The sequence below is a fragment of the Heliangelus exortis genome, chromosome 1, assembly GCF_036169615.1.
Source record: "Heliangelus exortis chromosome 1, bHelExo1.hap1, whole genome shotgun sequence".
Classification (NCBI taxonomy): Eukaryota; Metazoa; Chordata; class Aves; order Apodiformes; family Trochilidae; genus Heliangelus; species Heliangelus exortis.
Window position 1 is genome coordinate 137,285,330 of NC_092422.1, and position 25,002 is coordinate 137,310,331.

General features: G+C 39.5%; 1 protein-coding gene across 1 annotated transcript in view; it reads right to left on the minus strand.

Moving 5' to 3' along the window:
- SYT10 (synaptotagmin 10) overlaps positions 1 to 24,748 on the minus strand; it is a 37,039-nt gene extending 12,291 nt beyond the window's left edge. The window contains exons 1-3 of the mRNA XM_071726924.1: positions 24,477 to 24,748; positions 11,690 to 12,047; positions 5,200 to 5,764 (exon numbers count right to left, since the gene is read on the minus strand). Coding sequence (XP_071583025.1) covers positions 5,200 to 5,764; positions 11,690 to 12,047; positions 24,477 to 24,627 — 1,074 coding nt within the window. The 5' untranslated portion in view covers positions 24,628 to 24,748. The remainder of the gene's footprint in view (positions 1 to 5,199; positions 5,765 to 11,689; positions 12,048 to 24,476) is intronic.
- Positions 24,749 to 25,002: the final 254 nt, after the last annotated feature.

Here is a 25,002-nt window from a genome sequence, read left to right on the forward strand (position 1 = left end):
CTATTCAGCAGCAGGTGATTTGTGAATTCTTTATATCACCAACCCTGATTAGAAATGACAGGTGCCAGCGATTCTTGGCTTTAAAGGGGCTGTTCCCATTATGTGGATGATTAACATTTCTGTGCTGACAAGCCTTCATTCTTTCACATATGTTAGCATTATGTCAAAACTTTTCCCAGAAACAGCAATAAGCTAAGTCCATTCTGATAAGGATGGGTAATATTAGAGCATAGTCCCTAAATCACAGAATCATTCTGGTTGGAAAAGACCTCCAAAGTTATTGAGTCCAACCACACCTTAACTCTATCAAGTCTAGAGCTTAAATCATGTCCCTAAGCACCACATCTATATGTCTTTTAAACACCTATCTGGATGGTGATTCAATCACCTCCCTGGGCAGCCTATTCCTGTGCTTAATTACCTTTTCATTTTAGAAGTTTCTTCTAATATCTAATCTAAACTTCACCTGGTGCAACTCAATCCATTTCCTCTTGTCCTGTTACTTTTTAGTAGGGAGACCAACCGCCACCTCTCTACAGCCTCCTTTCAGATAGTTGTAGGGAGTGAAAAGGTCTCTCCTCAGCCTCCTTTTCTTCAGACTAAACAACCACAGTTCCCTCAGATACTCCTCATAGGGCTTGTTCTCCAAGAACACTACCAACCTACATTACTGGTGATAAAACATTTCCTGATAGCACAACTCTTTGAACACTAAAGAATAAGACAGTACTTACAATGTGGCCTCAAAGTTGGCTGCTGTTAGACAAATCTTTCTCAGCTCTATACCACTATTGCCTTACTCAGAAGAAGGTGTAATGTGCCTTTTTTTTTTTTTTCTTCCACTTACACATTAGCAAAATATGGAGAAAATTAAATAAAAAACAATGCCGTAAGTTCTTTGGGAAAATTGCAGGTGTGGGGTTCATTCTAGTTGGATCAGGAAATCAGAATATTTTCTTCCCATATCAGAAGCCAACAGCAAGCAGGATTACCTGTGTAGGATCCCCCTCTTACAAGTGTTTGAGATAGATCTGCTGAGACTAATGTTACGGTAACATTTATTTTAAAAAAGGTATCTAAGCAGTTCTGTCTTGCCAAACAAAGCTATTTACTTATGTTCCATGTGCTTTAGAAACAGCAATCACACATCATGTCCATCACAGAAGTCTGTGTCCTTACAAACCTTTTATGTCCTACTTCACAAATGAGAAAACTGCAGCACTGAAATGCCTGGTGTTGGAAAACTGAATAATAATCAAGTTCCATCCATCTACATGAGATAATGGAAGAGGACACAAATACCTGGCAGCTCCATGACTAACATCCCCAAGAGACTACAACTGTGCTGGAAACAGTTTTCATCTAAATTCTGAGCCCTCTTTATTTTTTTTTTTTCCTATTGTTTAGTTGCCTATAATTGGTCACACTGAAAGAGTACACAGAACATGTTTAGAAAGAAAATGTTAAGAGGCAGAGATTTCCAAAGCAATCAATCATTTAAAAATATGTAATAGGAAGTTATAAATGTGTACATCCATAAAATGCCGGATAGCAAGAGGTAGTCTGCTTGTCTAAACAATTCTACAAGACAATATTTTCACCTAAGTGCTTGTGATTCTAATTAATTAATTGGTTTTTTTTTAATGTATGTGGTATATTTTGACAGTAGGAAAACCTCAGAAACACATGCAAATCTCACAAGAATTTTGCAAAAACAGAAGCTAGATATGTTTGCTAAATAATCCAGTCAATATTATTTATTTACCTCTGATGCTATGAATTAATTTCCTAAAGTGTATTAAGAATTAAAATATTGCCATATACTGACCAAACTTCACAGGTGATCTAAAACTGCTGCTTGAAGTTTGTTTTTTTTTTTATTTATTAATCAAACAAGCAGAAGTAAATGATGGATTATTTATTGAAAAAATGTGGATACTAGTGCTACCACATATCTAGAATACTACTTTTACACAACTATTTTTATACCAAATTTACCTTGATAATTTAATATTGAGAAATTAAAATGTTTTAACACTTATAACGGGTACCTGCTATGTCTTTTACAACAGCTGGGGGTTCTGAACACAACATATATCAGAGAAACAATGATATGAATGAAAAATTAAGGGAATGAAATGCAAAATACAAAAAATTAGTAAATATCAAAAGTTCAAAATTGTAAGAATCAAAGTGGGCAAGTGCGGAGGCCAGTCCTGCACTTGCATAAGGTAGTTTCAAATTATTTTTACAGGGGGAAAAAAAAAAAAATATTAAAAGTGCGGATTCCCAAACAATAAATTGTTTTATGGTCAAAAGGACTCAGTGAGATCATAAAATCTGATTTTGCCCAGACTGTATTTCCTGTACCAAATAAAAACTGTGCAAGCAACTCTGAAAAATTGGGTACTGGCAGAGAGTATTTGCATAGCAGAGAATGTCTGGATCTCCTGTAGTAACCTCTTTCACTGCTAAAATGTTACAGTCATTTCCTTGGTGAATCTTGCCCTGTACATGTTCAACTCCAAGACTGCAGAGTCTTGTGTCACTAATATAGGTTCTTTCCAAGCAGGCAATAGGAATGGTTGTTTCCCTCACTCTAACTTTTGAATGGAAAATTCTTGTCTATAGAAGAGATGTAAAAGACCCAAAGGTGAGGGGGTGCTGCTTCTGCTGTGTTTTATAAGTTTTGCAATAATCCTTTCACCTATCATTTCTACCCTTCTCTGCTATTTATCATTTAACAAGCATGAGCAAACCACTGGGTGTAAGAAACAAGCCTGAACAAAAGCCTGAAAAAAGTTCACAGAATATAGAATAAGGGAGACTGGAGGTAAAGAAGAAAAAAACATTCAGGAAAGAGTTTTGCAGAATGGCATCTTGGTTCCTGTGCTCTAGTGTGTACAAAAAGGACCTTCACACTGGGACATTTCTTTTTTAAAGGTTCTTTATGAACACCAAAGCATACTTGCCTAGAGTACAGTTATTTTTCACTAATTGTAGAACCAGCTGAATCTTTTGTTTTCAAGGCTTACTCCAAGTCCAACTGACTTTGGCAAGCATTAGTTAGCTATTTAACTGCTAGTTTAGGACTTTGGTAAACTTTAAGTCTGGTGCTTAAGACTATAATTGCCCACTGATTAACATGTTAAGGCACTGTTTCATCCTGTGAAAGACTGACTCCCTCATTTTACAGTTTCTGAAATGGCAGAACTAGAGACCTTTATTACTAATGAATTTTGATCTGTATGAGACAGAAGTAGAAGACAAGGCAGTACATTGCACATATAGTGACAGGACATCTTATAGGAGGGCTTCATTTTGCCAGGAAAAAATAAATTCAATCAGTTTCTTACATAATTTTGTGAGAAGAGAGTAAAGGTTTGTGAAGGCTGATGCAGTCACCCAATACTAGAAGATATGTCAATTGTATGTGGTTATTGTTAACGGTTTAAGTGGGCACAACTTATTTACATACATGGAATACTGTTAACTATATTGGCTTGAAAGGCTGCAATCCAAAAGCTTCATGCTTTCTCTTAAACTGCAAATATAGTAAAAACACGAGCAGAGTGATTTAAGCACTATCACTGCATGTAATAACCCTTAGTGAGGAAGAAACTTGAATTAGATTTCATCTCCAAGATTAGCAACCATTTTCATCCTGTTCTATGTTAGTAAGTCTCCCAACTGCAAAATTTGGGAGGCATTTTAATCTCCTTGAAACCTGTCCATGGACTATAATTTACTGAAACCCTTCTAGTTATCAGCTAAAACTTTCACACATCCATCTGGTGCAAAGGATTAGTCTGCATATAAATAATTACTAAAGTATTAAAGATAATAGCAAAGCTAGAATAAACTTTGAAAACTGTTACTTGGCTATTGTTCTAAGACCTTAAATACAGATTCAGCTTTAAGCTTGAGAACGCAGTTCTTAAATTTACCTGCAATCTGAGCTTGATCAAACTAAGCTATCCAGATGTGCCTTTCTGGGGGTGTGCCAGAGGCTGTTCAAACCACTTTAGTAGACCCAGCAGTTAAAATAAACAGCTTTTCTTGTGTGTGTGAATTCACACTCAAAACCCATCTCTGCTATTCTCCAGTCTCTATGATTTCTTCTTCTTAGGGTAACACATTGCTTATGCTCAAACTGGTGAGGAAATACCAGTCCTCTTTCTTCTCCAAGTCATGCAGACCTATGCTTGCCTGTCTGGCATGAAAACATTTGGGAAAAGAGGCATGGGAAGTCCCTGGCACTCTTGAGGGGATGGGATGAACCTTCTGTCACTGAAGCAGTGTCTAGTATTGCTCTGTTCTCTGTTCATCCCTGCTGTGGAAATCCAGCCCATGCTCAAACCCAGGGATGATTCAGACTGTTTTGGATATCTCAACAGAGAAAGGGATGGGAAGACTTCTATACATATAGCACAGCTGCTAAAAAAAAAAAAGTCAAACAAACAAACAGACCCAACACACCCCACCACTTAATTTATTTTTTCACCCCCAAAGTCCAGCCAGGGAAGATGATTTTGGATTTCAAAGACAGTAAAGACAAGGTTTTCCCCCAGGTAGCCAGTGATGCATCTCATCATCCATGCACAGGCTTCCTTGCTTGAAGCTATAATCAAATAATTTGTATTTCCTAACTCTACATACTTGTGCCTCTTGAATTTTGCTAGTAACCAGCAGCAGCACTGGCGCATCTGGTGGGGACCCTAAGCACAGGGCAGCCAGCAAAGAACATTTTAGACTTCAAGAATTTTTAGCCTCTCTCTCTAACATCTCAAGATTCACAGCCTAGGCAAATCAGCTAAAAAGAGCAAGATGGATCCTGTTCCTTAATATAAGTCTGTTTTGAAGGACAGGGTATTTTGCTAACAGGAAAATTATAATTGTTCTTATTAAGCAGTGACTTTTGTGATGATCTATTTAATTTAGAAATATCATATATATTTGCACAGTGAGCCATAAAGGTGATGGTTTATTCTCAGAAGAATTTTTTTAAATTAAATTTTATAGCTTCCTAAGCATCTTATTCTCTATGCTCAAAGGAAAATATTGAAATATTAACAACTGTTTATTTTTTTCTTTTTTTTCCTTTTCTTACAGACTCTGCTGACAAACAGTACGTTTTTCCACAAACTGCAAAAGAGAAATGAAAATATCGTATTAATATTTTTGGAAAACATTACTTACTGTGGTGGCACAGTGGATGTCTTTCCATACATTGGCTTCCCTGGAGAGATCTGAGACTTCAAAAAAGTTATCAAGAATAACTTCCCCAATCATGTCATGCCTAGAAAATCTGTCAAAATCATAAACACTGAAATGCAATTTCCTGTTGCTGAGTTGATCATAGGCTACGGGGAACTGAAAGGTTTCATCAAAGACAGGATTTAATGTCTTTCTGTGAACTCGTGTCTGAAACTTCTTTTTCCTATCTGGGAGCAGATAAATCTTTACGTAGGGGTCGGATGTTCCTGTGAAGTCTTTAGCAGGCAGATCTAAGGCTTTGATAATTGTGACAGCCAGAAGTTCATTCTCATAATCATACCGGAGACTGAAGTTAAGTTTTCCACATGTTTTCACATCTTCTTGTTGCCCATCAGAATCCACGGATTTCTGTTTGTAGAGCTCTGGTTTTATTCTCCCAATGCTGGTTGTTGTCTCTCCCCTTTGCAAAATCGGATCTGTCCCCATGTTAAAATCAACACTGGACACTTGCATCTGCCTTGGCAAGTGCCTCCTGAAAGAATTGTGCCTGCACACACACACACAGACACACACACACACACAAAATGAGCCATGGTTATCTCTAGGAAAAGACCTGGCTAATACCAAGTAGAAAGTACAAGAAAAACAAATAATCAAGGATTCCTCTCTTTAAAATAAGCCCCCCTCTTCCAAATATTTTTTTAAACATTAAAACACCCTTGAGATAAAATGACAATTCAGAAGAACCTGTTGGCCTGAGAGACTCTCATTGTCCTGGCAATATATATATTTATAACTTTGTTTTTAGCCTATGCAGCTGAAATAGAATCACAAAATAACTTGGTGGTTCCAACAGTGCTTGGTCCCACTGTGCCAGGGTCCGAATAAAGTAATGAGGCAGAAAAAAAAATCCCTTGCAGAATTGTCACCTGTACTTCATGGGGTTGGGAGACATTCTTGGGTGGTTTTTCATTTAGATATTGCTTGATCACCATCAAAGACCTGAACAGGCCATGCAAACCTATGTCTGGAGGTTTTCAGCATAGTGCTTTGCCATCCTACAACCTTTTATATACACCTGCTTGGTATTTGCTACACCAGGGTACACACTGTGCTCTCCAGTCTCACTGGGAACAGTTTGTTCTTGCTGCAATACATTTCAATTTTTTTTTCAACATTTTTCTGTAATAGGTGTTTTTTCCTTCTGTTCTCACATTCTGCTGAGTAGTGTATTAGATAGCTGATTCCCATACTCCTACCAAGAAAAAAACATGCTTCAGTCCTTGCAGTTCTGCATACGGTGTTGCGTACATATATTTATGGTCTTATCTTGACATATGAACATGGATAAAAATTTCTCCTTTCCTACTAAGAGTGAAATCAGACCTCTGGTATGCCACAGAGCCTTACAATACTAGAAAAACACCGGACAAAAAGCTTTCATAGAACTGATCATCAGAAGAAGCCATTATGTCTGCACTGTCCAGTTTATTTTTTGGACATTTTCACATTTCCTTGGTACTTCAGTACACCAACAATCTGTACTGGCAAAGCTCACTACCTCCTTCTGTGAGCATGCTTAGTTGCCATTAAAAAACAATTTAATTGTCAGAATTTCCTCTGGTTTTTGCAATCAATTGCTTATTAAGGCCAAATGCAACTTTGCCTTATTGCTTAGTTTCCCTGTGGTGTTGTGTTCTGAAAACAAGAGGTGCCACAGCTGTGTGTTTCTTTCTTCGAATCAGAAATGCAAAGTGTCCATTTGAAAGCAACCAGGACTCATTTCATAGATATTATTTGTATTTTTCTGTATGTGAAGTGGTTGTGGAAGGCATGAAGTAACAAACTACTGAAGTTCAGCTGAGCAGAGATACAAGAGGGCAATCAGCAGCCATTAAATAACAGACAAGAACATTTCCCCTTTGATTCTTTAGTACTGGTAGGTGCAGGGAGCAGTACTATTACTGCACAGGGAGAGGGGAGGGAGATAGTCTAGATCTGAAGCAGCTCAAAAAAAATCCAGGTGTTCTGATCTCAAATTTAGATGGACAATATACCAATATACCACTGTCATAACATATTCTACTTTTTTTTAGTTTTTTCTTTTTTTTTTTTTTACAGGAAGAACAGTTGAAAGATTTTCTTTTCTCTAAAATGTTAAAATTCTCTAAATTCATTGTATACGATGTACACGTTGGAATGGAGTGAGGAGTGGAAAGGTCTAAACTAGTCAAAAAAGTACAATATTGTCCTCTGGCAGTTTCAGGGCTGTCCTTGTGCCTGTGTCCTCTGATAAGTCCAGCTTCATAGGTGTGCTAAACACAGGGAAGAAACTTAACTCCAGCCAAAATGTAGTGGCAATAAAAATGTGGGCATGGAGCAATTTAAGCACTAGCTCTCAAGTATCTTTTTCTCATAACGAAGCCCAGGAAGACCTACACTACTGCTATTTCTATCTGTGGTAATGAAATCTGTGCAGACAGGTTTTGCACTTGCAGCTGTAGTACTGTGATGCCCTGATAATCATGTTCAAGCCCTGCCCTAGACATGCAGAAGAGAAAACTGCCTATGCAGGGGAAACAGGGAAGGTAAATGTATGACATTTCCAGCTGGAGTGAAAAAAGATACACCACAAATTCTGTTTTCTTTGACTTTTCTTGTATCTGTGAAGAAACGAGAAAATACTTGTGGAAGTAATATATATAAAAAAAAAAAGGTCCCAGCCTTCTTTTAAATTTTTGAACTTTATGCACATAAGATCCTATTGTGAGCACAGTCATTGTTGCAATATGTCACTGAGTAAAACTGCAGCTGGATGGCTGTTTCCCTTGGGAACCAGCAGCACTTTTGCTGTAGTGAGCTCAAGTCCTAATTACATAGTGCCTAGAATCTGTTCTGAGTCACATCATTTCACCAAGATAGCTAATTGGTCTGTTAATTATTAAGATACTTCATAGTTGTCATGGCAACATATTTATCTTCCTTTGTTCTGCAATAACAAAGGAACTAATGACTGTGATAATGAAGTACAAGGGTGTCAGGTAACCAGGTTGTGAAAATGCTGTGAAGCTACTAACTTGTCCAAATCCAGGTATTTAAACTCATACTGGTTTGTATGTAGTAGTCCTGTAACAGACATGCCTTCCATGACTAAGAACAAATAAATTTTGAGGAACAGTAAATATGTAAGTAAATATGTAAGTAAATATGTAATTAAAAAATTCTGCTTGCATAGGAATAATGATAGCATGAAGCTGATTTCTAACTCATTAAGATTGCCACATATAAGACAAAAGAGAAGGACACGCTGCTTATTTATAATATGACTTGATATTTATAAGTGGTGGCACTGGACTAGCTTTCCAAGGTGAATTTAGATCAATCTTCTGAACCAAACCAAAGAGCAGATACCAACACTTGAAGCACTTAGACAGAACAGAAGCTGCTGTCTTCTCCCTGCAATCACTAAAGTCAACAGATCTGCTTCGTTTTCTATAGCCTTAACATTCCTGAACCACTCACTTTTACATTTGTGCCTCTTGGGAAATGATTTGCTGTTTGCAGAGCTGAATGACAAGCTCATCTCCTTTGAAAGCATGTCCTTTGAAAATACAGATGAATATTTGAAGGAAGCAATATCATAGAAGCAATAAACTATGCTACAGAACACTTTCACAAAGTACTGGGAACAGTGGTTTTCAGTAACACAGAGCAAAAATATTTGTAACTGAGCACCACTGTTACAGGGCTTCTTCTGTTGTAGTTTACTGGCTAACTGGGACCAAGGATTGAAGAGGGTTTTTTTCAAAAATCCAACCAAACAAGCAGGTCTTTCTATATTATTGGAAACTATGAAAATTATAAGAGTTTTGGTTAAGCAGAGATTCTTCATTTCCCTACACTAACATGTCTTCATGATATGAGTGCCTATAAAAAGTGATCAGGCACATTTTATTATTGCTCTGATTGGCTTCTTAAAATCCTTGTGCTTCAATTACAATGACTCAGCATGATGCTGTCTTTTTTATCAAGAGTTAATGGCTTTGAGAACCTATCAGAGAACAGGTTATAACCCTCTTCTTTGTCACAGCTCAGGTGAGACCAGTGTGAAGCAAGCTATCCAGACAGCAAAGATTTCTCTTAGATCCTTTGCCAGTGGAATACAGCTAAGAGATGGTACATATGGGTCTCTCAGGACTCCTGCATACACAAGGCAGTGCTGCATTCAGGGTGGTGCAGGAGAAAGCTATTCTATCTTTGTGTCTGCTAATGGTTCCCCTTTATTTAGAGGTCCCCAATGAAGGTCATCAGAGACAGTTTTTAGTATCTTTGTGATCCAGCATTATGCAACACAATGTAAGAGATATTTGGAAAGCTGGTCAGAATCTTGAACCTTTGTCTCATACGTGACATACTTGGCAGCAATAATTAATATGGGTTGTCAGATGGTTAAGACTCACTTGAAGCAGGCAGGGGTATAGAAAAAGATGCATTTATAAACACAGAAAGGACTGTTTCTGGGTAGTTTTAAAGATATGTCTCATTCTAAATATGTTTTGTAGTAAGGGTGTATAGTTTTCCAGCAAACTGTAAATGAAGGTGATGCCTTCAAACACCGTGGTATAAATTTGCTAAGGTTGGACAGCCCTGTTTACACAAAGCAAAGGAACCATCCCTCATAGGACATATTTGCCCCTAGTAATCTAGAGCTGATAAAAAGAAAAAGCTCCCTTAAAATTTACCAAGATGTGCAGAGAGAGTAGGATTGATTGCATGTTTTAATTTTGTAAAAATCTCCTTGGCTTCAGAGATACCTTATGTGCATTTAGGTCCCAGTCCAAGTCACTCTAAAGATCTGTGGGAATAATTTCACAGGCTGAAGTAGCTCTGGATCATGTCCCTGGAACTTCTTCCCCCCCTATAGTACAACAGGGAGTATTAAAGCCCATTTGTCAGCCAGCTGTTTCTTTTGTCTCTTCAGGAAATCAGTCTAATTACCTACAGATTCACCTGTTGCTGAATGATGCATAAAACTCTTTCCATTAATATTCTACTAGGTAATAACAACTTGTGCAACATCTTTGTCATGCTAAGCTGTATCAATTTTGGCCCTCTGTTTATAGGATTTAGTAAACTGTTACAATTTCAAAGTTGTCTTCTCAGTATTTTGGAAATGTTCGTCAGTGTGGCTTGGATATGGTTCTCCCTCTCTTAGCAGATGGATACAGTAGCTGAAGCCAGGCATAGCCCAGGCAATGGGGTTTAAAGCCAGCTGTACAGTCTCATCATTCCAGAGATGGTTAAGCTGCTAAAGCCAGTTAGATCTGCCCTGGCTGGAGTCCTCTCATTTTTGGGACCCTCCTGTGGTCGCCTGTTGGCTGTGCCACAGTGTTGGAATAGATGTGAAAAAGCACTTCATACCACAGTGAGTGACACTGAGATGGCAAAACTCTATCTTAGGGACTCAGAATGCCAGAAAAGTAGGTGCCCACCAAAGTAAAGCAGGTGTCTTCTCCAGGCTTGTGCCTGCAATTATTAATGTGAGCTTTCTGAACTTTTATTTTGTTTGTTTGTTTTGTTTTACTTTGGTAGCAAGTGTTCTACTGAAGTAAAGCTACTTCCTATACACGATTGTGTTCTTCTAGCATTATGCAACACTGCAGGTGCCTCCTTGAGCCTTCATTTTCCAATTCCTTTTTTTCTAAAGTATGCCTCTCCCATTTTTATTTTTTTTTTCTTCACATAGAAAGTGATTTTTGCAGTTCACAGATTGGTTTCCATGCATTAAATATGCTGACAGTATTTGAAGAAAATGTCGTTTGAAACTACAGGTCACAGCACACATTCTTACTGCTTCTCAATACGAATCAGTAACTGAGACAAAAGAAGTTTGTCCTTCACTTTAATACAAAGAAATCACTTCAGAAATACTATTTGCTTCCAATTTGCTTAAGGACCTATATAAACCTTTATTGCTTTAAGATCAGTCCATAAAGATCTACATTCTTAGACTAGGATTTTTAATTCCTTTGTAAGGCAAACCATATCCTAAAAAAATGTGCCATCAACAACAAATCTATCATTTATTTAGAGAAGAGAGAAACTTTCATCTGCTAGAGCTACTGCTGTATCTACAAAAATCTCTCTGTGAAAAGCTAAACTTTCAGTACTTTAAAAAATAACAGTGAAATAGACCTTTCTATAAGCAAAACCTAAAATGGAAATGCTTAAAGTAGTAACATATATATTTTAAAAAGTAGTAGAAGACAGATTTGATCTTCATATGTACACTGTATGTTTCAGAATGTTTTGTTGAAAGGACTCAGAGGCTTTGCCTTCATGTGACTGCTCTTTCACTTATTACTTCTACGAAGCCAGAGCATAATCCAGGATCCTGGAAATTTCCAGCAGTCTGTTCTGGCTCTACCTGTTCCCAGGGAATGTGCTGCATACACAAGCACCCCGGACTTACCTTGATGATGATGTGGGCTCAGTGATCTGCCTCTGCATGCGTGCATGTCTGATCAGATGCTCTTTCAGTGCATTCTGGACCTCTGCTGGTATATCAGGTGAAGTGTGGCTAATTTTCAGCGCAGCTTCAAGTACCTTGGTTGTAGCTTTCCCATTTTCTTTAACTTCCTTTTTCTCACTGGTCTCCATAACCTCTGTAGGAGCGCCGGAGTTGCTTTGTGGGACATTACTGGCATTGGAAGTGAGGGGTTTGCTCTTCCAGCAGGGCCAACACAACTTCCAAAAGACAAAAAGCGAGACAACCAGCAAGGCAAGCCCACAGAAGCTGACGACTACTGCTAACAGACTGACTGAGATGTCTGCAAGGAATTAGAAAAAAGATCATCATGACAGACAAACAGAGAGAGAGAAAAAAATATTAAAAATGACACAGGTAAGGAGATAGAACCATTTTGATAATTTTCTTGCATGAAGCTTTAAAGTCCTATTTAATGTGTTGTTTTATTTTTCTCTTTTTGATATCTAAGCCTGTACCTTTATAATGTTATCACTTTCTAATACCTACTTCACAAATAATTCATCCATTGCTGTTCAGGCCAGCAACCAGTGTCTGTCCCCCTAGCCATGAACTCAGACTTCCCAGGGAGTAAAAGACTACTCAAGTGGTCCCAAATGCACCCAGCCATTGTTGTCAAAGGTAGTCAACACTTTCACATATAAGTGTATATGAAAATAAACCAGTTCTAAACTGCCAGGCTGATACAAAAATTTATTCAGTACTTGCCAAATCTTTGACTCTGTGTGTTAACTGCATCAGAAGCACGTTAAAGCTTAAGTGGCATAAATAGGGATAGGATGTAGTCTGTCATAAATAAGAAATTTCTAAGGTTAAATTTTATGCTCTGCAGCAAGACTGACTTAGACCAAGACAGAACATCAGTACATCGGTATCTAAAATTCTGCTCTGAAAACGTAGATGGCTTCAGAGCATACTCTGCAACACCCAGAGTTGTACAGAGACCATACTATACACTTAGCTACCTCTGCTGCCCTGTATTTGTCTTCTTCTGCCACAATTAGTTAACATATCCAATAGCACAGCCAAAGATAGGAGAATGGATTTGACACCAACATAATTCTGTGAAAACATTTGTATTTTAGGAGATGAAGGATCAGAAGAAATGCCAGTTGAGCCCTAATTAGGAGTTTTATTCAACATGACATGTTTCAGTTTGATTTTTCCAGTACCATGTAATAATATATAATATAACTAAAAAAATCCTTTTTTTTTTTTTTTTTTTTTTTTTTTTTTTTTAAAGAGCCTTTTGCATGCTTTAAAAGTATTTAATAAACCCTGCTTAAACATCCCTCAAGCAATGGCTGCTGCTGCTTGTTACAACAAGTTTTGACAGTTTAGCAGCTAATATTTTGTATCCTTAGCTTCAGGCTACTAAACTGAACCAGTGGAAAAGTGCAACAAGAATCTGAGCATATTTTTCCCAGTGGATTACAGGAAGAAAAATTGTCTTCTATGTATCTATTATCTCCATGTATCTATTATCTATTATCTCCATGGAACAACAAAATGTAACTCACAAGTTCCTTCAAGAGGTGAAGATTCACATCCAAAATTTGGGAATATTTTCTTTCTTAATCTATAATATTGAGATAGGTCTCTCAGTAACAAACACTGGTCTTAAGGCCAATTCAACATGAAAATGCATGAGAACTAGCAAAAGGAAATATGAAATGTTTGTAGTCTGGAGATTTGAAAGACATAGTTCTGCTCAGCCTTACTTCAAATACATCTTAGCTGGAGTCATGAGGGAATTGGTTGAGGATGAGCTTCTTGATTTAAAGAGTCTGGCACAAACTACTGCCCTGCCTTGAATATTTCCTTCCAGTCCTGAGAAAGGTGTCCTCCTTTTCTGCCTACAGTTAAAGGTCAAAATGTAGCCCTTGGGATATACGTGTCAGCCTAATGAGAAACTCACATGGCAAATTTCCGTACAATTAATTGATGCATAATTATATCTAATAATGTGACACAAGCAAACGATACTTTTTCATATAATTTTTCTAGATAATTTGTCCTCAGTAGAGATTATTAGGCTATTTGTTTTAATCTGCCATTTACCCCAATATCCTTCCTGAGCCCAGTAATTTTTACTTGGTTTGTGGATGTTCTAAAGCAAACTGTACCCTCTTGACAAGAGGCAACATTAAGAGCTGCTGAGTTTACAGCTTGTTTCTAATGGTTAAACACTCTGCTGCAAATCTGTATTTTTTAATTTATAATTTTGTAGTTCTAATTTGCAGTCAGTGCTTCTTTCCTGTCTCTGTTTGAGAGATTAAAAGACATGATGTTCTTCACAAGACACGCCTGTCAAAACACCGGTAGAATAAACTGTGCTGGGAAACAAACCCAGCCCTTGAAACTCATTTGCCTCTACCAGTTTCTGGGAGAGTTTTAAATAGGGCCAGTTCATACTCTCCTATCCACTTCCTAAGCATGGATCATGTAATACAATTCACCAATGATAATTCTTAAGAGTTGGTTTGGATGTGGCCTTTCTGTTTCACCAGGTGACAGACCTTAAGATCATGGGGAGAGGCTCTTACAGATGAGGTGGCCTCAGTGCCAGAGGTCATCAGGGATTTTAATGTATTAATACAGGAGGAGATAATTAAGGAACCATTCTGATAAATTGAACCAACTAAATTTAGAGTCAAGCCAGGCAAAATATTTTTCCACTCTCAAAGCCTGACAAGAAGCAGAACTGTGATCTATCAGAAATAAACTAAATTAAACAAACAAACAAAAAGCACAACCAACCCACCAACCCAACCACCAAAAAGCAAGTCAATTTTGGGTTACTTGCAATATTTCCATCTCAGCTTAGAGATGGTTCATATAATTAGGTTACATTTTGAGAGGAAGGCTTTTAAAACTGAAAATTGTGTTTCTTTATCATTTAGAAAATGTTGGAACAGGACGTTTTAACAACTTTGAAAATGCTGGAAACATTTCAAAACCAGAAATACGAAAATTGATCCCTTCCAGCAGCATTGCAATTTGATGAATAGATACTATCAGCTGAAAAAACATTCCATCAAAGCATCTCTATCCCATTCTATTTCAAGTTGTTCACTGCAAGACATTTTTCAACCCTTCAAATAAATTGGTGTCTCCTTTCAATGACTACTCCCATACTTTAGCTTTCTCTAAGTTTTTATTCTGTATTTCCATTGAACCATTTCCAATTCTAATTCACTCCCAGAATCTTTACAGAAAATACATCTTACAACCATAAAAATCGTATCTGAAATGTCAAGAGCTAAGAAAAGGAGTTAATTCTGCAAACAGTTGTCCAAATTATAGTTTCAATTTTTGCAATTTTACTAATAGATTAACAAACCTCACACATTGTATTTCATAATACAATGAATACTTGAAGTGAAACATTAAATATTTTCATTGCCAGGAATTTGGCCAAAAAACAGCTCATTATGGAAAAAAAAGTATTTAATTACATTTACTACTACTACATTGCTAAATAGCAATTGACATAAAAAGCATATTGGTTCATTTCCTCCTCAATTGAGCAATTACAAGATATTTGCTGTATGTGAATACCCAAATAATCTCTATAAGAGCAGTCAAACTGAGCATCCCAGATCCTTTGCTTGTTATTTACCTTATTATTTATTTATTTTATATTACCTTATTATTGGTTTATTTATCTGATGTTAACATTTTATGGGAATCTTGTTTTAAGAATACAAAGCATTAAGAGACAGTTCTGCAGACTAGGAGTTTCTTCAAATTCTGGCTCAGAAAGAAAATAGGTACAGAAGAATGGAAATGTCATCAGGGCAGAGTTGCATTTCATATATTTCACATATTATTTAAAGAAGTATAACTGGTGACAAATTCAAAGATGCCTGTTTTGAGAGGCAGAAGGAGAATATAGTCACTCCGCTGGGACACTAATTGCCAACATTGTAAATGGTGTTCTCATGGGTCCCAGTAGAAGGAAGAGAAAAATAATCTTGAACTACAAGAAGTCATTTTTCAACTCCTTTTGTGAACTGGCAATGGCAGCTTGTCTTCAATAGTATACACCTGCACAGATCAGGATATCCTTCTGTGTATTCATCTGGGCAACCATGCTTATGCTTTGGCCATTTCTATTTTCAAGCTGGGTAAACTCAGGAATATGAAGAAAATCCTCTTTTTCACCTCCCCCTTCTGACCAGTGGGAAATCTTATGGCAACTTCAATGGAGTTACCATTTCACTTGTACTGGTCTTCATTTACTGACCTCTTGCCTTAATGTCATCTTCATAGTCCTGATAAAATTTCAAAACTGAAATTTTCTATTTAAAACTACTCTTTCAAGGTATGGAATTTTGGAAAAAATTGTATTTCTCATTTGAGAAAGGCAAGTCAATTTGAGAAGTACATGAATTCTATTTACCTCAAAATCTATCTGCATTTTTTAGAAATATCCTCAGAAACATTTCTATCATAAGAGGCTCCTTGATAGGTAAGTCTTTATATTAGGCAAGTACTTCAGATGCAACCTCATCTTTCTTTGTCTGGATGCTAGGGAATGTTTTGAACAATGGCTTCTGTACTAAGGCTTCCACCACTTAGCAGTTTGAAACTTGCCTCAGAAAAGTTCTGCCCACTAATCCATTTGCAAACATGTACATTGGCAGACTTCCATTTCCAAAATAAATTGAGTTCATTTACATTTCAGTCATCTCCCTGAGAGCATGTACCCCTTAATGCTTATCTTCAGGAAAACATACTCCATAAATCCATGGCATTGAATAGAGAGGGATCAGACAGTGCTGAGATGTAGCTGCCTATGTGTATAAGGGGCAGGCACACATCTGATGTGAAAGAAAAGATACTCTTGGCAGCAAAGGAACAAGGGAAAAGGAGCACCTGGAATAGCAGGGGGTTATATTTTCTTTTGACCCACCTCTCTGTCTATATCTGATCTTAGCTCTCTTAAATATTTGAAGTACAATATCTCTGTCACTTTTTTAAAACATACTTTTAACTTTTAATTTTTTTCTCTGGTTCATCAGAGACAAGGAACTTCACCCTTTCCATAGAGACCACTCTAAAGGGAACTCGTGTATGGAATATAAGGAGTCAGCTAAATCAGACAAATTAATGTCTCTGGTTTTCTAGGATTTAGAGGGAAGTGGGAGCTTCATCGATTATAAAAAGTCTGGGTCCAATAAATCTCCCTTATTCCCATGTATATGACCCAGTTGGTCCAACCCATCCAATCTGCTGTTCGTTGCTCCTTGGGGAAATCTGAAGAACATAAAAAGTTGCTGGTGCTCATTACCACTTGCCATTAGCAGATCTTTCACAACTACCTCTGTTTCATCCAAATCCCTGCAGATGGGAATATAATGCTCTAGCATGCCTTAGAAAGGAGCAGGTGCAGAGTCTTGTGTTTTCTCTCATAACATGAACTTCTCAAAAAACCTGACTTAAATTTCAAAGGGCACAACCAGCTTATCACTTAGAAGTCTACATGTGATCTCTTTTTTTCTCATAGAAAAAAATACCTTGAAGGTCTTCCTCAAGTCTTTCAACTCTAGTCCTATCATGAATATGTTCCTTCCTATGCTGTTAATCCAACCTGGTATCTGAATTTGTTTAAAATACCATCACCATCTACTGGCTGGTATATCACTTAATGCTATCAGAGCTCTTAGGTAGCATGGGTCTTTACTTTAAGGGAATCAAATAAAATCAGCTACCACTGGTTTACTATACGATTACAGCACATAAAAACATTAATCTCATGTTGGAATAATTTTCTTGAAGGTTTTTTGGTTTTTTTTTTTAAATTTATTAATGAATCTGATAATCTCTGTCTGTCCAACCACAAATGGAATGTTCTTCTTTGCCATTTCAAACTCCATGTAGAGGACTTGAGATTACATGATGTAAAGCAGCTACTGGGTGTTTCTCAAGAGCTTATTAGCTTTCTCCTCGCTTTCCAGAAATCGTAAGGAATTAGCCACAACAGCTGTGTATTCATAAACCTCAGTACATGACTTGGGAGCTATATGTAACTAGAAAAGATAGCTGTCAATTTTGCCTTATTGGGTCATTATGTTTGACCTAGAGTATAGGAAACAAAAGATGTTTCACTGAAGGTTGGACTTTCCTCTCTAACACAACAAATATAAATTAGGTTCCGCTTCCAAAGCTGTTTCTGACTTACCTACTTTCCTAGGTATTAACTCCCTAGGTTTTTTCCTAGGTATTAACTTAATCTCATTAGGAGGTAACTCCCATCTCTTCTCAACATGTATCTACCTCCCTTGCTTTCCAGTAAACAAAAAACCAGCTTTTGTCTTGCTCCCATTCTGCTCGCACACTTGCAAGGTGGTCTCTGTAAGAATCTGCAAGTAGACCTCATTATTCTCTTTCAGACATAAAAATGGACTCAAAACACATCATAAACTCACTGGACTGCCATTATTCATAAGCATACCAGAACTGTAACAAGGTTCACACGGTTCAAGTGTCATTTTTCGAATTGTCATGCTCATGTTATTTCTTACTCAGCATTATATAAGGAACATCTCACACATCTGATGAGACCCAGCAGAAACGGTGTCTCTATCATCATTAAGATTTATCCTCCAGCTGTTATAACCATTTCTGTATTTTTAGTTTGTATTTCTTTGCAAAACTTGTATGGCAAAAGACAATTTTGTAAAAATCTTGTTTTTACTGTGCATCACTGATGTCTGCATGTTGAACACTTTTGCATTGTTGTGACTGCCTTCACATTAACTGTAAATACATCTGGTCTCTGTGGTATGTTTACCCCTCTGTTCTACCTTTATGCTGATGAATTAAGATACATTTCTGCTTTTCTCAGCTTGTTAAAGCTGATTTTAGAAAGCATATTTTTCAGTAACAGTGCACTCTTTCCCCTCCAAACTTGTATTTTCCTCAGGTAACAACTTTATTCTGACCAGGTGAAGAGCTGTATCACAAATAATTTGATTGGTCTGTTAACTGTCCAAATGTTTATTATTTAATTTTATCACATTTCACTATAACAGACTGTTCAATTGGTTCCCACAACAGTTACTTTCTTTCTCATGAAGAAAAATGTTCCTTTCTTGTCAGACAATCTTACAAGGATGACAATAGTCTTCACATTCATATTTGCTTTGGCACAGTTGAGAAGAACTTGCAAACACAAGATACTCCCTGCTCCTCAGGGAAGAGTGAGACTAATTTATAGAATGGCCATGCACAAGATGCTCCAGTGTTTTCTTAGTCCCTCTATACTTCTATAGTAAACTGTAAGTCAGGGGTAGGGTTACAAACTTGCTAGGCTAAACTTTTACAGTAATAATTGAATTAAAAAATATCCTGTAGAAGCTGATGCTCTTTTTATGGTCTTAAAACTTAAAAATATTTGTTGTCTGACGAGCAACAGAAAAAGAGGAACGTCACTCTCTAGAACGCTCTTAGCCACTCTAGATGGCTAAAAAATGCCCTCCTGGAAGGGAAGAAACTAGATTCCTAGCTCTGTTATAAGCCTCAGTTCCTCACAAGAACTGATAATGAGACAGTGAAGTTTCACAGGACCAGTAGTGCCTAAAAAATAAAAGCAAAGACAGCAGAAAGTGCCCACCATTTTCAGAGGACATATAACTAATTTTAAACATGTGTCCCCAGAGCAGGATGCAAAAGCTCCTCTCATTACACTCAATGCAATTGGCTTAATGACTTAACCTTCAGAAATGCTCCCAAGTGAGGCTCTGATGTGCTTGGTTCCTTGGAAAATGAGAGATACCCAACTGGCAAATATTAATTACAGTCCTTTATTAATCTGATAACCTGAGTCAAAATATAGCTATTACCAAGCTGCATATGTGAATTTTGGACACTTCTAGATAATTTTTCTTAGGTACAATCCAGCACATGCAGCTACCACTTTCCACCTCAACTCTTTTTATTTGACAAACATCTTAATCATTTTGCCCAAATACCGAAAATAAAGGAGGTGTAAAAAACCCCAAACCAGCAACCAAAACAAAACAGTTGCATATCTATTTCAGTATTTTGCCAAAAATATTTACGCTTTAGAAGAAGACTTACATAGTCATCTGACTATACGAAAGTACTATAAATGTAAACAGCTTCTTAATTTTTTCTCTTGAGCATTACCCTAGGTTGAGAGAATTAATAGTCCATGTAATTACCAGGGCAGAAAACACAACAGCAGATGTCTTATCTGTTAATTGTTTAAAGCTCTTAGAAATTTGCAAAATTATTTATCTCACTAAGATTCATTACTTAGATTTCCATAGATTAATTATGCATTACACTAAATATGATTACCCCTTCTTGACCCAAGCAGTAATCAGTAATTGAGGGTCCTAAGGTGATGGTGTTGTCACCGAGAGGGAAAAAAATACTCAGCCATTACTTTGATGAAATCCTGTTTGTCAACAAAGAACGTCCAAATTCTGATTTCTCTTAGAGTAAGGGGAATCAAACACATGGAAGTTATTTTTCTGGTTAGCAGCAATACTAAATAGGTCTCATTTCTGTTTTGTTGCAACATTTTTTTGTACTTTGCCTTCCCAAAGCTATATTTGTCATTTTTCATTCTGATCATGTTCCTGGCTCCCTCTTCTCTGATTTTGTTATACTTGTTGCACTTCTTTCTCAAACCCAGACCCATATGCTATCAAAAAAATCAGTGCCCAGCCTCTTCGCCAATGGGTCATGAGGCCAATATTTTACTTTGAGCCTGTAACTGGGTGGTGCATCTTTTATTTCAAGTTGCTCATTCCCCTGAGGAGCTTGGCTGCTTTTCAGTCTTGCTGAATAGAAAGCCATTGTCACACCTACCACCATGACCAACCATAACAAAGCAGTCCTAGTTGCCTTTTTAATATTTTCAACTTCCAAAATATGTTTTTATTCTTGTAGTAAATAGAAATGGTCTTCTTTCCTTTTTGCCATGTACTCTTACTTTTTTAACTGGTACTTGTGCTATTCTTTCTATATATGTGTCTCTTCATCTTTTAGACTTCTTTTCTCCAAGGAAACCTCATTAGTGACTTTTCATGCTTCCTTTGTAACACTTTTTAGGCATTTTTTTGAGATGAGGAAAACTGAATGAACCCACCATTTAGAGAGAATATGTTATCTTTATAGAGCCAACTATTACTTTCTTCTCTGTCCTCTTTATACTGCCTCTTGGACTATTTGCTTTTTAGATTTTAACTGGAAGTTTATATGTTCTTCTATAACATAACAATACACCATAGTAGTTGTATAAGTCTTTCATCTCCTCTGCATCTTCCAGAAGTCCTCCTTACAACTCAAGTATCTTCATACCCTAACTACAGTATTTTCTTCTCCGCTCACTTCAGTGCTTTTTGCAGGAGTTAATTCCCAATGCACTGCTGTAGCTGGAGAGCAAAGAGCTGAACTGGTTCCATGATGCACATCACCCAGAGTGCTCACATGCTGGGAAAATGTTTCCTGCATTATCATTTGGGAGATACAGCAAAACTGGAAGGGCTAAATTAGCCATTCCTTCTCTCTACCACACAGTTATAGCCACACGACACCAGAGCTGTTCAGAATTTACTCAGTCGCAGAGGGATAGGGCTACATGATACGGACTCTGACACCAAATGCTACCACCTTAGGTATGAGACACTGAAAATTTCAGAAAACACAAACATTTATGGCTTGATTCTCAGAATGATGGTGGAGAACCCTTAACATTTCTGCCTTTAATGAACAGGAACTATGGATGTTCAGCACTGTGAACATAAACTTTGTCTGTAGGGAGGATAAGAAACTCTAAGTGCACTTGGAGAGCAGAAAAGATGGCATGATTCACCTTTCCATGACCACTTTTCTCTCAGCTTGGACACTGTATTTACAATCTTTCAGTTCATAATGTTCATGTGAATGATATTTCTGTCTTGTCTATCCAAGTGTTTAGATATGCAAATATTGCCAATTATCAGCAATGCCAGTGTGTCTGTTCTCTTCTGGAGCCAGAAAGTGTTAATGGATGCTCACTGGCAGTGCCACTAATGTTTGATTTAGTATGTGTGCCAATAAAGTTGACACCCATCATCCAATAATGGTTTGGAATGCAATACTCACCATTTTGGTGAATTGTCTTGTCTGCTCCTCCCTAGAAAAGGGTCACAGTTGTGACCTCTTTACTAATCTTCTCTTTCCAGAACATAAGATGTTCCCCAGAACCAAGTAGTGTCCTTGGTTCTGCACACCAGTCTCTAGCCATAACTACAAACATTGAGTGTTATCAGTCCTAGAAGTAAACACTGATTGAGAAACTTGCTGCTAGTTTTAGCAAGTACAGCTACTTATGAGAGACTTAGCTGAAAGCAAAATTACAAGACAGAAAATTCACTTTATCCTGGCCCAAACCAGGGTGCCTTTCAAGGGGGAAAAAGTGTGACTTAGGAACTCAGCTGAGATGTGGAACACAGTGGCTCAAGCCCCTGTTCTCTTAAATACCAGATTTTTTCTAATACAACAATTAAAAGTTAGATAGGGGGGTTTTTTAGGTTACACATGAAAATGAAACAACAACAAGAAAACAAACAAAAAGTCTAAAATGATGCTGTTACAGTACACAGTGCAATACCAGGGCAAGAGCTGAAGATTGAGATTTTCTAAACAGCAACCCTTGGCTTACCTCTTAGGACATTTTTGTATCCCTGATGTCCCACCTGTTTATAAATCAACTTAGGTTTTTTATTGTTTGTTTTTTTTTTTACATGACACATAACACTGAACTTCTTGTGCGGTACTCTCTAAAAATAATATTGAGAAAATAATCTTTTCAGAGGTCAGTTTTCTCAGGTCCGTGGGGTTATTTTATTTTCATGCAACCTTCCACGACTCAGACCAAGGCAACCAACACAGTGCACAGTCAAAATACACTCGGCACCACAAAGCACGACAAATCCAAGGTCCGTAGCGCTGGAAGCACGCTAAAAACCTCGCCACCCCCCCCACTTGCTGCCCCGTCGGAGGAAGGGTCCACCGTGGCGGGAGGAGTGTTTCCAGGTTGGGTTGGACCGGGTCGGACCGGGCACGATTGACCCCCCCCACTATTATTGCGGCTGCGGGACGCGCCCACCTTCACCGGCTGGAAATTCAGCACTCGCCTCTAGCGCAAAGCCCTGGGACAACCATGCAGGTACCGGAGACTGACCGGAGACTCGTCTGTTTCAGACAACACTTTTTAGTTCCGAAATACTACTAACACCCCGGGATTTTCTGTAAATCTGAGGGAAATAGAGGATGAGAAAAAAAAAAAAAAAAAAAAAGTGACAGCTGCGGCGGTAGCAACAGGGCATCTGGGGCACACGCTGAGGACCTGCTGCTTTTCATGACTTGGTGTTAATGTATTTAATTTACACTGCATACAAAAATAAGTCCCAGTAAGGACCCCAATAAGCAAGGGGTCCAGAGAATACTGCAAAGAACAACACAACACCGCGGAGCCGCTCCGAAAGGTCCTGACAATCTGAAATCAGTGTCCGAAGACGCCACCATTAGGATTCGAGATCCTGGTTCCGACAATTTTTCTGGCTACTGAATAGGTAAAGTAGCACCCACGGCCCTTCCTCACACACAAACACTTCTCCCAAACAGTTCCTGGGCCAGGTAGGACCGGACCGGACCGGACCGGACCAGAGGGCTGCCCTTACTCTACAGGTTCCCACCGGCTGCCAGAAAGCTCCTCCACCGTCCCCAGCGATTAACGGGAAGGGCTGCAACGTGTCTCAAACCCCCTTCTGTTAAGTTTAATCTCACGGATGAAATACAAAATATCTCAAAGCCCCCTCTGTCAAGTTTCATCTCACGGATGAAATACAAAGCCTGAGCTGAGTGAGGCTTTGTGCTGAGCTGTGCCCCCAGCCCGGGATGCACCCCGAGCTGATTCGGCTGCCCACCCGCCCACCCTTCCCACGGCCCCACCGTCTCTCGGGGAGCTTCCCGATCACCTCGCCCCCCACCCCGTACTCTCGCCGTGCGCTCGGAGCCGTCAGCCCCGTCACGCTGGACATAGAAGAAAGGCCAGGGAAGAAGAGAAAGGGCGACGGAGCACAAACGAGGAAAATGCTACCCAGGCAGGACACAGCCCTCCGCCCTGCTGCCCGCTAGCACGGCCCCACAACGCCCTTGGACTGAGCTTTGCATCAAGTTCCACCGCGGGGAAAAACCTTGTCGAAACGGAGCTGCGGCGGGAAAACGAGGGAGCTGTGGGGGAAAGGGACCGACTCCAGCCGACGGCGGGGCTCGCACGTCGGAGGCGATTTCTTTCCCGTAGGCGCCTTTCCTCGCTCCCGGTCCCCATGTTTGCACCCCTGCCCGCCGCCCAATTTTTACCCCGTGTCTCCCGGCGCGCTGGTCCCCACCCCAAGCATTGGGGTCACCCTGCGGATGGGGCTCTGCGATCCCGTCGCTTCCCCTCGCTGCTTCCAGGGCGCGGGAGCCTCTGCGGGCTGCCAGAGGGAGACGAATTTTAAACCGGGCTGTGTGACTGCTCCCCCCACCCCCCTTCCGCCCCCTCCGCACGCAGGGAAGGAAAAGGAAAAAGTTGAGCTCTCCAGCCTCCCACGCCGGTGCTGCCCGCCCCGCCGCGGCAGCAGGACGAGCCCGCTGGCGGTGGCGGCCGGTGGGGCGGCAGCTGGTCTGGTACCGGTACCTGTACCTGTGCCGCCGATGCCCTGACGTGAGGTCTCCAAAGGAAAGATGCCGGCGCACTTCTCCCGCTCCACCTGCCCTCCCAAGCACAGCTCCGAGATGATCTGCAGCGCCTTGTGGCAGAGGCTGCCCACGCCGTCCTCCGCGGGGAAACTCATCTTCTGCCCCGGCCCCACTTTAGGCCATGGCCGACGCGGGACGGCTCCACGCCCGACCCGCGCAGCTTCCCGCGGGGAGCGGCGGAGCAGGGCGGAGCGGCGGCAGCGGAGCGGCGGGCACGGTGCGAGTGAACCCGCGCTCTCATCCGAAGAAGTAGTGAAGAGGGGGAGGGGGGAGGGGAGGGGGGGGCAGGGACAGACAAAAAAAATGGGGGGGCTGGGAAAAAATAAAAAGAAAGGGGGTGGGGGGTGGAATAAGCATCCACTTAGCAACGCTGTTTGTGCCTATCGGGCTTCGGTAGGCACCTCGGCCAATGGCAGCCCAGGGCGGGGGGCGCAGGTGGCGGGGGGGCTCCGCGCGTCCCCCGGGGAAAC